Source organism: Ictalurus furcatus, chromosome 17 (assembly GCF_023375685.1).
Source record: "Ictalurus furcatus strain D&B chromosome 17, Billie_1.0, whole genome shotgun sequence".
In the NCBI taxonomy this organism is placed as follows: Eukaryota; Metazoa; Chordata; class Actinopteri; order Siluriformes; family Ictaluridae; genus Ictalurus; species Ictalurus furcatus.
Genome location: NC_071271.1, coordinates 9,573,240 through 9,595,092, shown reverse-complemented (window position 1 = coordinate 9,595,092; position 21,853 = coordinate 9,573,240). Strand labels below are relative to the sequence as shown.

At 39.3% G+C, this 21,853-nt stretch overlaps 1 protein-coding gene across 3 annotated transcripts in view; it reads right to left on the bottom strand.

Annotated features, from left to right (window-relative positions):
- Positions 1–18,396, bottom strand: part of arhgef12a (Rho guanine nucleotide exchange factor (GEF) 12a) — a 64,433-nt gene extending 46,037 nt beyond the window's left edge. For 2 of the 3 annotated variants that reach the window (XM_053646484.1, XM_053646483.1), the window contains exon 1: positions 16,460–18,395. In XM_053646484.1, coding sequence (XP_053502459.1) covers positions 16,460–16,491 — 32 coding nt within the window. In that variant the 5' untranslated portion in view covers positions 16,492–18,395. Of the gene's footprint in view, positions 1–16,459 lie in introns of all 3 variants that reach the window. The other variant, XM_053646482.1, reaches the window with a different exon arrangement.
- Positions 18,397–21,853: the final 3,457 nt, after the last annotated feature.

The following is a 21,853-nucleotide window of genomic DNA, read 5'->3' as shown; positions in this document are numbered from 1 at the left end:
AAGGCACTGAATGGGCTGTTTATGAGTGAGCATGTAATATGTTCCATGGTGTTTTCCCCCAAAGCCTGCAGGCTACAGGGCAGAAATGGAAAAGTAAGCACAAACAAGCTGCATGGGTAATAACCATATCATTTACTGTCTGTTATTCCTTTCCTGTATATCATTTATACCAGAACCACTGACCGGTTAGAACAGACTACATAACAGTTCATCTATGCCAGCATGTCCAGCAGGATAATATATACATATATGTATATTATGCTGTATACTATATAGCAGTGGTTCTTAAAGTGGGGTCCAGAGACCTCAGAGGTTTGAACACAATGATAAAAATAAATTTTTAAATATTATCTAAAATATTATTGTATAATTTTGATTAAAAACCATAATATTTCAATTCAAAAAGTTTACTCCAAACCTAAACCACAAAAACAAGTAGGTTTATAAATAATATCACCTTGGACCTAATGTGTTCTACATGCAATAAGCGCTATGGTGCCAATAATTAGCCATATTATTAGTCTACACATTTAAATAACTAGCCTTATTTTTCAAATGTTTTGTGTAGGATTTTGTTCCTAAAATAACTCTAATGTGGTTCATGGAATGTATTTTAGTTAAAAGCAGTTTCTGGCTGAATAATATTTAAGAAACCCTAAGTCACATACTTTTTAATACACTGCGCTGGGGAAAACGTACAGTGCATCCGGAAAGTATTCACAACGCTTCACTTTTCCCGTATTTTGTTATGTTACAGCCTTATTCCAAAATGGATTAAATTCATTATTTTCCTCAAAATTCTACAAACAATACCCCATAATGACAACGTGAAAGAAGTTTGTTTAGCATCTTTGCAAATTTAATTAAAAAAAAAAGAAAAAAAGCACATGTACATAAGTATTCACAGCCTTTGCCATGACACTCAAAATTGAGCTCAGGTGCATCCTGTTTCCACTGATCATCCTTGAGATGTTTCTACAACTTGACTGGAGTCCACCTGTGATACATTCAGTTGATTGGACATGATTTGAAAAGGCACACACCTGTCTATATAAGGTCCCACAGTTAACAACGCATGTCAGAGTACAAACCAAGCCATGAAGTCCAAGGAATTGTCTGTAGACCTCCGAGACAGGATTGTATCGAGGCACAGATCTGGGGAAGGGTACAGAAACATTTCTGCAGCATTGAAGGTCCCAGTGAACACAGTGGCCTCCATCATCCGTAAATGGAAGAAGTTTGGAACCACCAGGACTTTTCCTAGAGCTGGCCGCCCGGCCAAACTGAGCGATCGGGGGGGGGGAAGGGCTTTAGTCAGGGAGGTGACCAAAAACCCGATGGTCAATCTGACAGAGCTCCAGCGTGTCTCTGTGGAGTGAGGAGAACCTTCCAGAAGAACAACCATCTCTGCAGCACTCCACCTATCAGGCCTGTATGGTAGAGTGGCCAGACGGAAGCCACTCCTCAGTAAAAGGCACATGACAGCCCACCTGGAGTTTGCCAAAAGGAACCTTAGGGACTCTCAGACCAAGACCAAGACAAAGATGGAACTCTTTGGCCTGAATGGTAAGCATCATGTCTGGAGAAAACCAGGCACCACTCATCATCTGGCCAATACCACCCCTACAGTCAAGCATGGTGGTGGCAGCGTCATGCTGTGGGGATGTTTTTCAGCGGCAGGAACTGGGAGACTAGTCAGGATCGAGGGAAAGATGAATGCAGCAATGTACAGAGACATCCTTGATGAAAACCTGCTCCAGAGCACTCTGGACCTCAGACTGGGGTGAAGATTCTTCCAACAGGACAACGACCCTAAGCACACAGCCAAGATAAGAAATGGAGTGGCTACAGGACAACTCTGTGAATGTCCTTGAGTGGCCCAGCCAGAACCCAGACTTGAACCCGACTGAACATCTCTGGAGAGATCTGAAAGTGGCTGTGCACCGATGCTCCCCAACAAACCTGATGGAGCTTGAGAGGTCCTGTAAAGAAGAATGGGAGAAACTGCCCAAAAATAAGTGTGCTAAGCTTGTAGCATCATCCTCAAAAAGACTTGAGGCTGTAATTGGTGCCAAAGGTGCTTCAACAAAGTACTGAGCAAAGACTGTGAATACTTATGTACATGTGCTTTTTTTTATTATTATTTTTAATAAATTTGCAAAGATTTCAAACAAACTTCTTTCACGTTGTCATTATGGGGTATTGTTTGTAGAATATTGAGGAAAATAATTAATTGAATCCATTTTGGAATGGATTTTGAAGGCTGTAACATAACAAAATGTGGAAAAAGTGAAGCACTGTGAATACTTTCCAGATGCACTGTATATGTTTTAATCCAGCTCGTTATCTGTAGTCATTACTTATAATTAGACAAACCCATTGCGAGGCTGTGCAAAAGTGATACTTCACACAGTTCAATGTGTGTAACTAACCATCACATTAACTTTCACCTATCGCATGTATGCTATTTCTTCTCAATGTATTTGTGATTAAAGATGTGATGACAAAATGAGTTGACACTTGCATAGGCTACTGTTTGTTCTCAGCTATATGTTCCAAATCTTTCAAGCCTTACTAGTAGGTTTGTGCGATAAAACAATGTAATTATCCGTATCGCAATAACACAGGGTGTCCCACAAGTTTCCATACACAGGGGAAATTAACACTTTTTAGCAAAATGCCTTCCAAAATTTTTCATACTTATATATATATATATATATATTTTTTTTTTTTTTTCTTTGCAGATGGCCTTTAAGAATGCCTTTGACAAAAGAATAATGTATTTCAGCATACAACACAAAGATAATTTAAAGGAATGCATTCGAAGTGCAATTACATGCATAACACCAGATGTGTTAACACGAGTTCATCATGAGTGGGAGAGACGACTCTGCATGTGTTTACACTGAAATGGCTATCATGTAGAGGATGTTTTGTAAATAAAATTACATTTTGCTAAAAAAAAAAAATAAAAAATAAATAAATTTTTTTAAAAAAAACATGTCCCCCATGTATGGAGACTTTTGCGACACTTATACATTGCCACGATATCCAGTGACTTTCATGGAGAGTTTTTAACCAGACCAATCTGAACCAATGGACACATTAATCTGGAAAGATTTGGACAGGTGATTTGAATTCGCTTATATTAACTGACACTACCTTGAAGCTCCACCCCTTTCTCCCCATCTCACATACTCTTGACTGTTGACTTGCAAGAGCAGCCTCTCTTTTTGTCATGGTAAATGGCCAATGTTTTGAATTCATTAATAAGAAATAATCTCCATCAGTGAATGTTAACATACTTGCTCTTCAGCTAACATTAGACATCGATCAGCACTCAGACGTGTTCATACACTTTGATCAGCAGATACACAGAGAATCAGCAATGTGAACGTCAGACAACCGATTTGTAAAAGGATTATATTGAAAATGTACTTTTTTTTTCCTTTACTGTGCATCTTCATCAAACCAAGCTTTTGCGATTTCTGCTGCCAGCAAGCAGTTCCCGCCTGCACACCTGATAATACTATTACACCCTGCTATACTCAAACCTGAAATGGTGTAAATACTTGTTTTCCTGTCTTTTATTTAGGCTAGCATTTCTGGACAATTAATACATAGTCTAATTATTACAATTATTGGAAAATCATGATTTGGGAATAATTTGATTTAGGCACTGATTTAGGCACAAGCCTAATTACTGGCTGATTCACTAAAATCCATGTCATTGGCAAGGTAGACTGGTATATTAAAACCCAAACTGAATAATGGACAATGAATTTCCAGTGAACATGAAGGTGGACTTTAGTGTAAGTTAGTGGTGAAGGGGTGTGAAGGATGCAGGAAGGGTGAGAATGGGCAGTTCCACCAGTCAATTGAGGTTTTGTGTGGTAATGGAAAAGACCACTCAGGCAGACCAGGCTGTAAGAGGTACACTATACCTAGCCACTACATATACAACTCAATGAGAAACGGCATGATGAGGGGAAACAGACAGTTTATGTTCATGCAATTTGATATGCATAATTATTCTTCACATTTCTATGAATACATCATACAAAATTTGCAATTCATAGATTAAACCGAGTAGTGTTCCTAAACTGGAAAAAGCTTTAACTGTCCAGCTTTGTACAACTCTCATCAACGGCTCTGAGGTGAATTAAAGAACAGCAGCAATGTTGCCTAATCAGGGCTGGACAATGCTTGATTAACTGTACTTTTTACAATTAGTCTGCTTAAGTGTTCTAGAATAAGAAGCCTTTATTTTGTCACATATACATTACGGCACAGTGAAATTCTTTTTTCGCATATCCCAGCTTGTTAGGAGCACTGGGTCAGCCATGATACGGCATCCCTGAAGCGGATACAGTTAAGGGCCTTGCTCAAGGGAAAACAGTATCAGCTTAGAGGTGCTGGGGCTTGAACCCCCGAATTTCTGGTCGGTGACTCAAAAACTGAATACTTGTACTCTTACTTAATTACTATATATCCATCCATTTTCTGTAGCGCTTATCCTACACATGGTCGTATGGGAGCCTGGACCCTATCCCAGGTAACTAAGGACACCCTGACCAACCCATCACAGGGCACAATCGCACACATACTCACACACTACCGACAATTTGCAAATGCCAATCTGCCAAAAACGCATGTCTTTAGACTGGGGGAGGAAACCAGGAGAACATGTAAACAAACCCCCAATCCCAGAGGTTTAGCATCAAGAGTTTAGCATTCAATCAAGTTCATCAATGTAGAGTGCCAATTCATTATCTGTTCACACTATACGTATCCATGTGTGTTTGAGGATGGATAAGCCACAAGACCACAGTGTCGAAGTGGAGGATGTGCCTCAGTAAAATGATTCATGCTGGAGTAAGCAAAGACTCGTATAAAATGAGGAGTCTCCTTTGCCTCCCTAAAAGGCATGAAGGTTGTTTGATAACATTATCTTGCTATATTTAACTATGTGAGGCAAGTTTTTTGCTAAGACCAGGTGACAATAGCATTGAATTCATTAGCCAACATAACTGGCTAGTCAAATTCTAGCTTGGAGACATACTAAAATATTGCACAGACTGAATGACTTTTAAAGACAAAACAGCACAGATGCTTCAAAACAAAATGCATTTCTAAATAAATCTGTTTTAGATAAGAAATAGATTTATTTTCACATGAAAACATGACTAAAATAATTTCATCCATTTCATCAAAAACATTTACTTTTTAATACTCGAGTACATTTAAAAAGTAGCAACTTTTTTTTTTTTTTACTATAACTTGAGTACATTGTTTTGGCTGGATACTTCCACTTTTACTTGAGATTCTCTATATTTTCACTAGAGTATAATTGGTCAGTACTTGGTCTACCCCAGTTCCTAATCCAGTTCCTCAAGTTTCATTCCTGCTCTTGAAACCTGTCTCAAGAAACAGAAATGGAAAGCAAAAAGGAATAAGGGTTGTATGTGAGGCAAGCAGAAAAAAAGGAGATTGTGCGAGTGAGTGAGAGAAAGAGAGAGAGCATGAGCACACTGACTCGTCTGCTCGAACAGTGAGAACACATGATGTTTATATCTGTCTGCTGTTCCACTCTGGCTAAGTCAGCAGACCTGTGCTTTAAACCAATGACATCACCACTTTCCCCTGACTTCACACCACACTGTTACAGCCACACTTAACACACAGTTTCTGGTGAAGTTGATTAATCCAAGACAGAGCTCATCTGTCCTCAATGTTCTATTGCCACACTAAACAAAATGAAGATGCTCTCATAAACAGCTGTTGCTGTTAGTCTAAGCACAGTTTCCATCGATGAGCAAGCGAAAAGAAGCACTTAGGGCAAATTGGTTTCCTTTCACCAGCGTTAGCAAATTTCCCAGAGCGCAGTCACTGTGCCAATACACTTAACCCCAACTAATGACAATGAGAGTAATAAGAAAGGGTTACTTAAGGAAACATTAGCTACAAAACAGTTCCATAATCAGAAGTGCTTGGTAAGGGAATCAGTTTAATTTTCTAGTTTCTACATACTTACTAACCATATGCTTACCAAGAGCTTCAAAATACAAACAAAAAGAGCAATTTCTAATGTCAATTACAACAGTATACATAAAAGACGTTTACATATATTTCACAAGGCACAATAATTACTAAATATACACAAATGAACCAGTTCAAAAGTTTGTTGGAACTTAATACTGTGTTATCTAGAAGATCAATGACTGTTTTTTGTTTTGTGAGAGTTGTTCATGAGTCCCTTGTTTGTCCTGAGTAGTTAAACTGTCCACAGTTCTTCAGAAAAACCCTCCAGATTTAATAAGATTTAGATAAAATACTCTAATTTCAGAATATTCATTTTATTTACAGTTCCTGGTAGCAGTTTTTTTGTCCATTTGTAGCTATGTTTAGTCATGTGGCATAGTAATATTTAGTTGTCATAACATGAACTTGGCCTCTTTTTACTATAGTACATTATGCTACGATCATAACATTGTTTAGTGTTCATTAATACTTAGTGTTGTTGAGTGTGTGTATGTGTATATATATATATATATATATATATATATATATATATATATATATATATATATATATATATATATATATATATATATATATATATATATATATATATATTACACACACACACACACACACACACACACACACATTATAAGTTATGGTTTATGTCATGTCTTCCAGCTGCATGGTGTTGCCTAACTAGAGCTATGCTCACTAATATCGCAGTAGATTGTGTTTAACTGGCACGACCAGAGAAAGAGTGATAAGAAAAATATTATTTGTGCTTCCGTAATCTCATTCCTATCAAAAAATACTACTCTCTCTCTCATATATACATTATATAATGTGAATTCCTTTTTGCTGTTTGTCCCTTCTTGGATACAGGAATATTGGGAACAAACTTAAAGAACGTGTTGTTTCTTTAAGCTGTTCATTAAACTAATATGACTGGTAGTATGACGAGATACAGAAGACCACTGGAAATGTGTAAAGGGGTGTGTGTGTGTGTGTGTGTGTGTGTGTGTGTGTGTGTGTGTGTGTGTGTGTTTAGGCAAGTTAGGGCATGAGCAAGCAGCAGGGCAAAGCAAAGGAGAGACAAAGGGAATGAGAAAGGAAAGTTTGGTGGATGCGGATGTGTCAGTTACGGTTATGTCAGATAAAGAGATGTGTATGGTTGCATGCACACTACCATCCTAACAAATCACCAAGTGGTTCAGGGCCTGAAGATACATTCTCTTTCTGCTCCAATAAGTCCAACCACAACTCTTGAGGCTAAGCAACGTACAATTCCTCATGCTAGCCCACAGGTTCCCAGCCTTGGTCTCGGTGTACCTACTGTCCTGCACATGTCTGTGTCCTAACACATGACTCAACTAATCAGCTAATTAACAGCCATTCCTGAGCTGAAGTGGGGGTGTTAATACAGGTAAAACACTACACCGTGATGTTACTAGCTTAACTACATATTTAAGTAGTGTGGCAGTAGCTGAGCTATTGAAAAGCAAATATTACTTTTCCAGTAACAAGCTTCTTTTTCAGCACATAGAGTCCCTTCTGATGACTCTTCCATGCAGATCATGTTTATGCAAGCAATGCTGCAGAGCAGAACTGTTCATCACCACTCCTGTGTCAGCTAAAACTTTTTATTTTATCAATTTTATTCATATCAGTCAATATTACTTGAACATGGTTAATTTTCAGGCTTTCTTTCAACTGTCCTTAATTCCAGCACCTGTATGCATTATTTGTAAGGAAATCAAGAACATTCATAATTGTGTGGACTGAGAGCACGACAGGCTATAAGGTATTGATAAGATATTGACAGGCTTTGGTTGTATCCCATTATCATAATGGGCCTTCTTCTTCGATCAATGATTTTTCCTTTCCAGAGGCTCTTCTTCTACTTCCTCTTAAAACACACTTTCATAATCTTGTTGCTGGGTCATTCAACTCACCATGGATATACGCTCACCATCCACTTTAATAGGAACGCCTGTACACATGCTCATTTATGCATTTTTCCAACCAGCCAATCATGTGGCAGCAACATAATGCATAAAATCATGCAGATTCAGGTCAAGAGCTTCAGTTAATGTTCACATTAGGCTTGCTGTGATAGTTGGTCTTCCCGATGTGTTACACGGCGCACACCAATTACATCACTTGCCCACCGCGGCACCGCCCCCACTGTCGTTTTGCTTTTTTTCTGTAATAAAACTCATTTAGTTCAGTTAGAGAATGGATGCTACAATTAAAAACTGAACACGTCTCCTCAATTCAGCATGACCCGAAGGAGTCAGAGTTGCAGCACAGATCCAATTTCATTTATCACGTGACGAGAGTGAGGCGAGCTGACTGACAAGACGATGGCGGAAGGTGTGGTTTCAAAAGTTCTATGTTTAATATAAGCGAGTTTGTCATTGTACTGTTTTTTGTTGTTGTGCTTTTCATTAAGAATAATAATGAACCCACCATTCAAACAATTGCTTCTAATTCGAAAGCAAAAGTAAAATGCGCACAGGCACTCATAAGTGCGTGCAGTGTGAAGGTGTGGCACTGATTCAGGGAGCAGAGGTGCAAACTCATCTGCCGTATCTAACTGGACAGAGCTTTCCTCCTCTAAAAGTGCCCCGAATTGCTGGTGATTCAAACCCTCTGAACGAACAAAGTTTACTGTTTAGTTTACAACTCCGAAGACATGTCTCATGTCCAACACCTTTCACAGAGGGCTTCCTGGTGAATGATGCAGTGGTAGGCCGTCAGGTTCTCCTATGCGCCCCACCTTTTCTCGAACCAAACTGACCAAGCCACAGACCTCCCTGCACATCACAGGTGCACCATCCGTTGTCAGCCCATGAGGTTTATTCCACTGCAATTCCGTGTCATTAATGCACTGCTCCACTTGAGAAAATGTCCTGTCCAGATTTTGTCCCGTGAACCGCTCTTAAATCCAAAAGTTCCTCAGTGACGGAAAACTGAGTATCTACCCCTTGAATGAATATAGAGAGCTGGACAGTGTCCATCCGGTCTGCACTCTCATCTACAGCCAATGAATACGCAACAAAGTCCTTAGCTTTATCTTTTAGCTGGATCCGTAAGTCGAAGGCCAGCTCATCCACCGGACTAGCCACGGTGTTTCAAGAAAAGCTGATGTTAGCAAAGGCTTGCTTTTTGTCCGGGCACACAACACCACATACCTTTTCAATACAGTTTTTAATAAATTCCCCCTCTGTGAATGGCTTGCATGCTCTTGCTATCCTCTGCAATTATGAAGCTTGCCTTCACAGCTCTCTCACTCTGACTGTTCATGCGAGTAAACATGTTTTGCTGTTGCTGAAGTTTGTGTTTCAGTTCTTTGACTTCTAGCAGCCGCAGTTATGTGTCCATGTATATACTCTTTGAAAACTACTAGTGACTCTTGACATGTGAGACATATTGGCTTTTCTTTGTGTTCACAGAATAAATATTGTTTCCCATCTTGGTTGGAATTGTCGATTCACAATTAGCGGTCCACTTTTCTTTTTCCAGCCATTGTGCAAGCCAACTTTAAAGGCAGATAGCATTTACGTTGTATACAGTTATGTATACAGCTGGCATGTAGCGTAATGGCTTGTATCAGGAGTTTTAATTCTGCTTCAATACTGGCATACTGTACACTGCTACACACTGTAAAAGCCATGCCAACCACATCTCCTCAACCATGGTGTTTTTTGCTATTGCAGCAAGATGCACTTGTTCCGGGCAATTCATGTACTGTGAGGGCTTTGACAGGCAAAGATATGAAACCTGATGAAATGTGTCATTATATTTGGGGTCACTCACACTTTCCTTGGTTAAGATGTTGTATAGTAGACTGAAGGTTTTGACATGAAACATTTGGAGCTGCACGTCATACTAAAAATTGCCACTTTTTGAAAAGCCCATTCTGTAATCTATAATTAACATTGAATTATTTACAACAAGTAAAATAAAGATAAAATAAATCAAATACGTATATGCATTCATTCGCTTATTACATTCAGAGTTAAGCCTACGCTGAATGATGAAATTTGAAAATCATATGCAAGAGAAAAGTGACAAATCATGTCCAAAGAAATTCACATACTGTCATGGAGGAAAAAAAACACCACTTTATACTACATTTAGTAAATGTTTCAGGTTTGTGGAAGTAAGTAAGTAATTCAGTCTGTGACTGAATGAATTTCATCCACCTAGTTAATATAAAAGTGCCTTTCATGCCACACTGACTAAAAGAAGTCACACATGCAGCTCATTCCCCAGAGACCAAGCAGAAGCAAAAGTAGCCGGGTGTAGTGCCTGCCCCCTGCTCCTGCAGGCTCAGGCAACACCCAGAATTACAAAAAGCACATTGACAAAGCTCATGACTCACCTGCTTGCCAGGCTTACACACTTCTATTTACATCGCTCAACTTCAGGTTACTAGGCGTGTGGAGAAGCTTTCAGGAGCACTTTTGTTAGCTAGACTACAGGTGCTCATAGGTGTGGCTCTCCTCCAGGCCAAAAACAGGCAGGGTAAAGAACACAACTATTGTAGGGTGCTATGGATTTCTATAATGGCTCCCATTTATTTACGCATTTTCTTTAATGTGATTAGGATTTTTTTGGTTTTGTTTTGATGCTTCGTTTTTCTGGTTCTAATTCATGTCTGAGCTGTTAGTTTTTAAGTTTTTATTCCTAGTTGCCTGGAGTACAAGTTGGTTTATTAACCAGACAAAGAGATGATAATTCAGTCTGTATAGGATTTCACTGTACTTAAATGTGTTTAAATACTGAATACACTATCTGAGTTGGTATTACATTTTTGTTTGAAACACAAATAACCCATTTTAAAATGTTAATGTTTTGGTTTTTATAGCACTTCTCTCTGAGTTACTTTTCTCTGTGTACAGCTGAGGAAGTCATAATGAGGATCAACAATTTCTGCTTGTTTAAAACCCTCATTTTTATGGTATTACTTCCTTGACCAGCGTCTTTTTTTGGGAGTGCTTTTTCAAACACTTTTGTTTACTCCAACACTGTTCCTAGCTGTGGCGCTCACCATGTTATCTGTATTCCAGAAGACTCTTTGGGGTGCTTTCTTGGTGGTTAAACAAATTCATCATGTTTCCTTCATCTGCCAATCTTGCCTTTGCATATTTTGCAAACAATCCTGGATGTCTGTTGTGTAAAATCCAAAAGTTCCATGTAAATGATATTGAATTTTTAGGCACCAACTCCTCTGTATTATTAGCCATGTAACTGTGCCATGCTACTACGCATTAAGCTAAGGAACACTCTCGGCTGTTAGTGGTTTGTTTGTGTGTCTGTCAGAGAGAGCACAGGCTGGACTAGTAAATAGATTAAAGGCTGGTTCATAAACAACTCAGAATGCCATGTCTGAATGTGTTGAGTGCAACTGAAAAATAAATGGGTTTAGTATCACAATATACACAATCTCTCTGTAGAAACCAGATCGTGAAAACATTTTAATTACTTAATTGAATAATCTCACATTAACTACCACTTTTTGGTTTCTGGGCAACCAAAACATGGGACACACTCCGAGCTCTTTCCTTATTTCTGATATATCCACTCCTGTAATATCACTTATTTACACTAGTGCATGTAATACTATTACTTTTTTTTTTTTTTTTAATTACTGTAAACTATGGTTTAATCAGTACCTTCACTCACTGGTGAATTTACAGACTTTGCAGAATGGCTTGTTGGGCTTCTGTCCACCACTACACAAGTTTCTAGGATTCCTTCGTGGATGCGACTTCCACATTAACAACAAGGCTGCTACATTTGTAAGCCTGTAAACCTGGCTGTACTGGCTGGGTGTGTGAATTAAGAGTGTGATATAAAATAACAATAAACAAAATCTACAAATAAAATATAATGCAATTATATTTAAACTCGATTTAAACTCAATTAAAATACGTCTTCTGTCCCAAGGAAAGTGTTAAGGAGTCTAAATAATGTGACAACCTTAATTTTTTTGTTTGTTTGTTTTATTACTTTTTTACTTTTTGTCTTATTATCTTACTAAATTTAAGAGTAAGGGAAAATGAGAGAGACTGAGGAGGGAATGACTGTTTACAGCTGCTATAAAACAAGTGAAAGACTTATAAAAAAAAAAATTAAAAAAAAAGTCTGGGGTGTGTTGTTGGAAAATGAACCCTAGAAGGGGAAGGTGGGGAGTTAATCACACAAAGTGTATAATCCAAGGTTTTGTTTTGTTTTTTCCTCACCAAGCTCACATATTAGGAAAAAATTAATCCTGATCCTGTGATTCCATGGAAACTGAATTTATAGGGCTCTACAACTTTCATTCAAAAACATAAAACAAGACCAAGAGAGCAAGAGGACGAAAGAGAGAATGTGTGAATGCTAAAGCAGCAGTAGAGTATGAGGCCAGCCCACTCCGGCTTTCCGTTTACACTCTGACGAGAGCATGCGTCAGTCATGGAGCCTAGAACGGCTAACTTCATTCTTTTTAAGTGGCTTAATACTACCTGGATGCTACACATTTACATTTTGATGTGACTAAGATGTCATGTCATGACAGAGAATTTTCTCACAGATAAAATACATAAAAAAATAGAAGGAACACACTTCCAAATTTCCAAAAAAAAGTAATGTAAAGATTCGCTGACGATGCTACCCAACCCTCACTTCACACAAGGAGGTCTCTGAGCTACCAGCAAACAAATCAATAGTTCTTTCATAAAAAAACTGGAGCACATTTAGTTTCCTCTCTCAGCTATTTATACACAGACTAGACAGTTTCGCAATCCTGGTTTGTTTAGCCGCGTTTCCACTGCAGGAACTTTTCCCCAGGAGATAGGGACTTTTGGAGGTACTCGGTGTGTCTCCAACACTGTAAATGAAGGAGCATAAAGACAGATTCAAGCAAGCCTTCTGTACTATCAGACACTAGGTTTTTTAACTCACACCATGAGTGGAAAAAGAAGAAAAAAAAAAAAAGTCTGTTGTGAAGAACAACTCGAATTACGTCCATTTCATTTGTCACAACACCCAGGCACGCAGTGCAAACCTGTCAGTTACGTCAGTTAGGATAAAACAACAACAACCCTAATACAGGCATTAATCACACATTTTCCACAAGAGGAAACTTTTACAAGACTACATAACAAATACTACAAACATTTCAAAGTACTTGTACAAAACTGCATGCATTAACTATTGTATAATTTATGGTTGCAACGTTTCAGGTTACCTGAAAACTGGTGTATTATAGTGCAATTAGAATTCAGTACAAGGTATCATTTTCTTGTTCTTGGTATATCAAGTATATATTTGTATTATTTCCAAGACCGTTGCAGTTAGGATGACTTCCTGATTTGCACCCAGTGTTCCTGGGACAGGCTCCAGATCCACTGTGACCCTGAACAGGATAAAGCAGTTACTGAAGATGGACGGACGGATTTAAGTATGTATGTATGTATTTATTTTAGAGCTGCAACTAACGATTATTTTCATAATCAATTAGTTGCCAATTATTATTATTTTCTCTTTTTTTTTGTTTTATTAATCCGATGGGGCGGGGCAAACTTTCAGTGACTTTTTTTTTTTGTTTATTTAAAATAAAATCCACAAACTGAGTGTTACAAATATAAACTTCAGACTAAAACTTTACACAACTGTTTGTCCAAAACAGAAAAGAACCCAACACACACAGGAATATATATTATTAATTTAGGACTGTAGTTTAATTCAGTGCTTTTTGTGAATCCATAACAAAATAATGCATAAGTACTTATATATAATATAAATTTAAACTAACTAAATAAGATTATATATTATATATATTATATATTATATATATATTATATATATATATATATATATATATATATATATATATATATATATAGATAGATAGATAGATAGATAGATTAGATAGATAGGATAGATAACATCATCTGGATTTTATGGAAGCACAAAAAGCACTGAATTAAACTGCAGTCCTAAATTAATAATAAAAACTCACTTTCACTGCACCTTGTGGTTTCTGTTACTCACTGCCTTTAGAGATATTTTACTTTTGATCATAATGTTTTAATTAGACATTACAGATCTTACTCGCGCTACACTGTGCATCACCGCGTCTGCATCGCGTGAGGAGCAACGCGGCCTCGTTATTAATAGATTACGTCCGTTATAATAAACAACAGAATTTAAACTGCAAGTGCGCAAATACAGCATATAATGAAAATAAACTTAAATTAAATGAAACCTTTTAAGCAACTTGTGACCGGATCACTGTCATGCTTCCGTGCTGCAGAAACTCTGCTTTATAAAGTTTATAAATCTTCTCGGCGGTGTTTAATATAAAATGCTCTGCTGCCTTAGAGGTTGCACACTTTCTTCCTCAGTCACGTGATGATTTCGCCTCCATCTGATGAGGACTGAGGCCATGTTGGGAATCAAAGATAACGCTGACAAACAGTAAACTGAAGAAAGTCAGGGTCTGTGACTCAGAGGCTAAAGCTAGCAGTGTCGCATTACGTGCGTGTGACGTCAAGTAGGGATGCACCGAATGTTCGGTAACCGAACATTCGGCCGAAAATAGCAAAAAAAAAAAAAAGCATTTTCGGTGTTCGGTCGAATGAGTGAAAAGGCCGAATAAATTTGACCGAACAATGACGTGTTTGATGATGCGCCAAATAGCCTAGCAACCAGAGTGAGATGCGCGAATTTCATGACCTCCACTTCCGGCAGCGCGCTCAGAGTGATGAGGGGGCGTGCGCATGCACGAGCTACGTGCATGAGCGCATGCTCTTCGGATGTTGACAACCGTGACATTGTTTACTGTGGACACTTGTGTTTGTTTTGTTTCTGTTCCGGAGTATTCTGTCACGTCGCGAGAAGTAAGGGAGTAGAGTATGGAAGCAGGTAAAGACGTATTTATTTAAGGGAAAATAACATTAACAACGTATCTAACTATATCTACTATAAAACTCCGCGAGGTGTACAGGGAAGCGAGCGGTATATATCCCCAATACAATCAGCCGTATTGAACCGAATAGAACCATTTTTTGCCCTCTTGTCAATGCACTTTTTTGTTGTAGGCTACAGAGTGTTGAATTCTTTCAGCAGTCAGTTATAGGCCTAACATAGACTATTCAAGGGGGGCTCAAAGATGACCACACAAAAATATTTTTATTTTACTCATTTATTTATTTAAAGTTATATTGTGCCTTGTTGGTAACCGATGCCTGCTGGAATGAAAAAAAATGTTCAGTGTTAGATAAATATTTTGAAATTGTAGTTTTTGTAATTGATTTTTTTCTCTGAAAAGCAAGACAAAATAGTAAAAAGCACATTTTGACTGTTTAATTTATGCAATGGTGAAAAAAATGGTAAAATAAATGGGAAAAACCACGAAAAACGTGTTCGGTATTTTTCATTATATTCGGTTTTAGCTTCGGCCAAGAATTTTCATTTCGGTGCATCCCTAACATCAAACGTTGTCGACTAGGAAGTGGATTATACTTCCGGTTAGTAAAAACCCGCTAGTGTTCCATTTGAGATGATATTACCTTTCTAAAATTCACACACTAGATGGTAGAGTAGTCCGTGCACAGTGTAAGTGTATAGTACGTTACCTGGGACACAACTTTAGTGTTTACTCTCTGAGGCGTTTTTTCGGAACAGAAGTAACGTAATGAGTAAATCTCCCCGTGCCATGCAGACCAACTACTCGATAATGAGATTCGTTGACAACGATTTTCATAATCGATTATTATCGATTAGATGTTGCAGCTCTAATTTTTTTATTTATTTCCATAACCTCGTCTTCACCTACATATACAGTTTTACCTTTTTCATATCAGAAAAACCCATATCACTTCATCTGTTGAATAAGCAAACACATTTTAATGAGTCAACATTTATTTAATGGTGTTTTTCCACTGACAATCCTCAACATTAAGTGTGCAGGTCACTGATAAAGTAGATCCATAAATGTGTGTAGATCCATAAATCAAAAGGCAAAAAAGGAAAGACAAGTCAATCATAAGTCACACTTCACACACATCCATCTATGCATTTTCAATACAGCTTATCCTAAACAGTGCCACAGGGGATCATGGCGTCTATCCCAGGGAACACGGGATAGGGGGGGGGGGGGGGGGGGTTGGGGGTAGACAGGGTACCAACCCATCACAAGGCACTCTCACACACACAATTTGGAAATGTCAATCAGCCTACAGCACATGTCTCTGGACTGGTGGAGAAAACTGGAGGACCCCGGAGGAAACCCCCGAATGACAGGGAGAACATGCAAACTCTGCACACAGGGCGGAGACCGGTTTCCGAACCCTCAACCCTGGAAGTGCGAGGCAAAAGCCAATGTGTTCACATGTGCACATTCATACTTGCAGTGAGTTGAACGGAAAATGGATCTTACCTGTCAGTGAGTGTTGGCTGTATGTCGCTCATTGGGCTTCCGTTTTACAGCTTGTATGCGATTTAAATCCAAACGGCATATTTAAGGTCATGGCATCAGTCAGTGCACAGCATCAGTGGGCTGGAGCGCAGAAAAGTCCCCACACAATAAAAAGTCAAGACCATCTTCCTGTAACTTTATCGCATCTTCAAGACAAAAAACCAAGTCCGATTTAAGAGGGGGGAAATGTTCAAAAAACGTCCAAACTCCTGCATGGGTCATTAGATAATAGAGAACACAAACCCTAGCACTTGCACATCGAATAATCGTTCGTTTCATCCAGTTATAAATGTAATAAATAGCTCGACTGATGTAATCTGCCTGAAATCCTTGCCTTCTTAAACTTCACTCTTCACCCGAGTTAGAGGGAGAGAGAGAGAAAAAAACCCCTCTGCTATCCATCAAATCTCTGCAACTAATCGCGCAGGCACAGGAGTAGACCGAATATTCCATCAACAACAACAAACAACTAAGTAAAGCAGATTGTTCAATTAATATCCAGAATACAGACCCAGAACTTCTCTCTTCCCCCCAAAAGCGTCAAACACTTAATGTTAAGCAGCACACAAACTGTTGCATGAATATACACATATAAATCGCACTAGTCATGCAAATATAATTTGTAATGTAAGCATTTGTAATCTGCAGGCCTAAAAACAAACAGTTCTAGTTCCAGCTACTAAAGCTAAAGCTAACTCCGGCTAGCATCCAGACAGTTACTGCAAAGGGGGAGCTGTTTCAAAACAAATAAACCTGACACCAACATGTTTGCAGCCCCTGTGTGTTTAAATGTTTTGTTTGTTTGTTTGTTTTAGAGAAAGTTTTGGTATTCATGCAGCAGTAGCCGGCTCTGATAGCAGTTTAAAGAGTTTGGGTTCATTTTTCTGTGCAGAGATTTTCCATTAAGCGCAAACAAACATTCAGCTTCTGAACAGAACAAAACAAAACAAAAAAACCGCTCGTTGAGAAAACAGATGAAAAATAAATGAGACACGTGTTAACACCGAGTTTGTAAGACTTGTCCGTTGTAAGGAGCTTCCAGAGAAAAAGCGGGTGCGTTCCGGTTAATCCAGAAAACAGGGAAAGTGTGCTGAGCTGTGAGCTGAGCTGTGTCCGAGCTGTAGACTCTCTCACCCTCTCGCGCGCGCGCGCTCTCTCTCTCTCTCTCTCTCTCTCTCTCTCTCTCTCTCTCTCACACACACACACACACACACTCTCTCTCTCTCTCTCTCTCTCTCTCTCTCTCTCTCTCTCACACACACACACACACACACACACAATCAATCAATCAATCTCTCTCTCTCACACACACACACACACAATCTCTTTCCCTCTCTGAGCTTTCTCCTGGAAGGAGTTTGAAGGCACTACTAGCTAACTGATTCTGCTTCCTACGATGTTTTAAAAACAATTCTTTGTTTGTTTTTTTGTTAGTCTGCGTTTGGTTTTCCAGGAAAGTTTTTTGTGGGGCATTATGGTTTCCCATAACTTTTAAATAATCTGAATTTACACTAACTCTGTGTGGTTCTGAGAACGTACTTATAAGTGTGTCATTAAGTGTGTATGTACCCTGCTGGAAAAAAAAAACAAAACAACAACAACAACAACAACAACAACAACAATAGAAACCATCACAGAAATTCTAATAGTTTTGACCACAAATACCATTACAAACCACCAGCTAACCATTAAAACCATTATTGGTCCTTAATGGTATCTTCTAGACATAACATGGTACCAATAGAAGGCAACAAAGTACCAGTAGAGACCCACAGGGACCATTGCAGTTTACATTAAAACCAATACAAATTCTATGAGGATCTCTATTGTTTGTTTGTTTGATTGTTTCAGCAGAGTACTGGGACTTTACACCAATACAGTGAGATATCTGCAACACTGTAGTGATACTTACCTAATACCACCTCCTAGTGTGTAGACCAGTCACTGCACCTAGACAGGTACTTAGACTGGAAGTAGCACTTGGGAGTGTGTGTGTAAATCATGTTTAAATCTCTCTGTGTGTTTGTGGGAACAGGAGTACACTCTGGATGGGATGCCAGTCCATCACAGGGCACCTTGCACACACATTCACAACTAGGGGACATTTCAATGCACCAATCTACACACCAGTTTGTTTTTGTGTGTAGGGAGAACTTTAAGGCCAGTAATGTTGACCTGCCATTTCCTGTTCATCTGAAAAGACTCATCATCTCCCTCCATTATGAAGCTGATGCTCAATTCTGCAAAACTACAGAATAATGAGTACTGTTACTGTATCAGGGGCTGCAGTCATCCTTTATGAACTGCTAGTATAAGTCATACAGTCATACATCCTATGATGTAGATATGCAGGAGAGTGTGTGAATAATGCCACTCACACTGCTGCTGTTTCTGCATGTACACACCGTTGTCATGCATCTGGTATAAACCTGGCAACTCTGCTTCACATCGTGCTGTATCACACTATCACACATGGATTATTTTCCTACATCAACAAGCTGGATGGGATTGATGGGCTGCTTTGTCAAGAAATGCTAGTTTTGTGTATAGTCACTTACAGTACATGTATGTTACTGACATACAACCCCAAATCTGAAAAAGTTGGGACAGTAGGGAAAACAAAGAAAGTCATTTGAAAATTCAATTCACCCTGTACTATATTCAAAACACATTAACACATTTGATGTTTTACTTTGTGAATGTAATTTATTTTTGAAAATATACACTCATATCAAATCTGATGACTCTCAACACACTCCAAAAAAGTTGGGACAGTCGACAGTATACCACTGTGTAACATCAGGATCTCCATTACAGACTCATGACAGTTTTTAAGACAGTGACGTCTGAGGGATCGGAGATCACATTCAGAAGTGGTTTTCAGCCTTGCCCTTTACGTGCCGAGATTTAACCGGATTTGAAGACACTTATGAGGATGTTAAATAATTTTACTGTAGTGCTTTTTTTAATTTCTTAAAAATTGGGGTGGGGCGGGTTTGCAGCAGGCACAAAGTAACAAATTGCCTGAGGCTGGAATTGAAGAAAGAAATAGTTGTGTTTTAAAGAAAGAAATTATTTCAGCAAGAAAGAAGTACACTAGTAAAGTTCTCTACGAGGCTAGAGGGCGGAGCGAGGTTCTCCGCAAGGTCAGGAGGAGGAGGGATACTCTCCGTGAAGCATGAGGGGGGAGCGGTGTTCTCCGTGGAGTAGAAAGGGGGAGTGACATACGGCATGAAGCAAAGAAAAGGAGCGATGTCTTCAGTGGAGCAGGAAGGTGGAGCGACGTCCTCAGCCGAGCAGGAAGGAACGCGGAGCGACGTCCTCAGCCGAGCAGGAAGGAAGGCGGAGCAACGTCCGAAGCAGAGCCTGGCATAGTGACGTCCGAGGCAGAACAGGGAAGAAAAGCAGAGCTCTTGGCCGTGCCGGGAGGCGAAGTAACGTCTTCAGCTGAACAGGGAGACTGAGCGGCGTCCTCAGCTAACAGGAATGCTGAGCGGCATCCTCAGATGAGCAGGGAGACTGAACAATGTTCTCAGTCTACTCGGCATGCTGGATGAGATCCACGGGGGGGGCGGGGGGGGGGGGTGGGAGATGGTTCCAGCCTGGTTGGAAGGCTCCCCTTTGGCATACCCCATTACGGAGTACATCACGTCGAGCCATTTCCAATTGGCTTCTATGGGGGAGAATTTCCACTCCTTCTCCCATCTCGGCTTTTCCCGCTCATACAGGGCCTCTTGGACCCTGAAAAATTCTACTGCATCCATGTTGAGGTCTCACCGTCTGTCACGAATTCAAGGTGGAGACAGATGCAAGTGCAGATACTAAAGTTTAATAAAGAACAAAACAAAACTAGAGCTGCAACAACTAATCGATAAAATCGACAATAATCGATTATGAAAATAGTCGTCAATGAATCTCAATATCGATTAGTTGGTCTGCGCACATTTACTCATTATGTTACCTCTGTTCCGAAAAAACGCTTCGGAGAGTAAATACTAAAGTTGTGTCCCAAATGCAGTACTTAACACTTACACTATGCACCGTGTACTCTACCATCTACTGTGTGAAATTTAGAAAGTTAATATCATCTTAAATATAACACTAGTGTTTTTTTTTTTACTAACCGGAAGTATAAGCCGCTTCCTGGTCGACGGCACATGACATCATACGTAATGCGACGCCGCTAGCTTTAGCCTAATACCGCAATGACCCTTCTTCAGTTTACTGTTTATGCCAGCATTACCTTTTATTCCCAATATGACCTCAGTGACCATCAGACGAGGCAAAATCGTCACGTGACTGAGGAAGAAAGTCCTCTAAGGCAGGGGCGCATTTTAGATTAAACACCGTGGAGCTCAAACAGTGATGCATGAGCACAAACTTATGTTTATATCCAAAATATTCCACTGTGTGCAAGTGCAGGGGAAACTGGTGCAAGCTGCTTAAAGGGCTTAATTTAATTCCAGTTTATTATCGTTATATGTTGTATTTGCACGTTTGCAGTGTAACTTTTATTATAGTTTATTATAACGTAGGGCTGCACAATTAATCGAATATCGATCGGAATTACTATTTTGACTGCTCACGATTAAATGAACATGATCGACTGCGATATTGACCTTTAAAGTTTGCTCACCGCTAATAGAAAACTCCGCTGCAGATCAAATCAAGCGCTTCCTAAACTTACAGCCAATCACCCTTAAACTGCGCAGGGATGACGTCATTTTGTAGTGCCAAAACCCGGAAACGAGTTCGCATTTTAGCGCTCGAGCGGCCAGCTTCGCTGCGCGAGGGGAAATCATGACACTAACATGATGCTAAGTGGTACTACAGAGGTTGTCTGGGACATTAAACGTCATCACGCCGAACAGGAAAAAACTTTGCAGATAAACTCGGGGCTCTACAGTGCGACCATTTCACTCGCATTTGCGACTGAAAAGTATTTTGTGTGACTGAATAAATATTTATTCGCACCGGTGCGAGTGACCTGTTCGGAGTTGTATATACAATCGGAATAAAAACTACAGAAAGTCTAAAATGCATCTACACCGCGCAACAGTTACTTTCACACTGCTTTTCATCTCCTCAGTCAACCGAACAAGTGTGTAAATACTGCAGAGAAGCCATTATGATGAAGAGTAACACTGAACATCATCTGTGTCTCTCAACTTGCCGATATCACCAACCGCCATCTTTTATTGATCCCGCAAAATGACCCGAACCTGCGACTGTGACCTGCTCGTATAGACACAGCGGCGTCGGGTAGAGTAAATTAATAACAATGCTAACGCTACAAGGTGGGTTTAATTCAAACTTATTTATTAAATAATTCCTCACTAATCATAATCAAGAGTA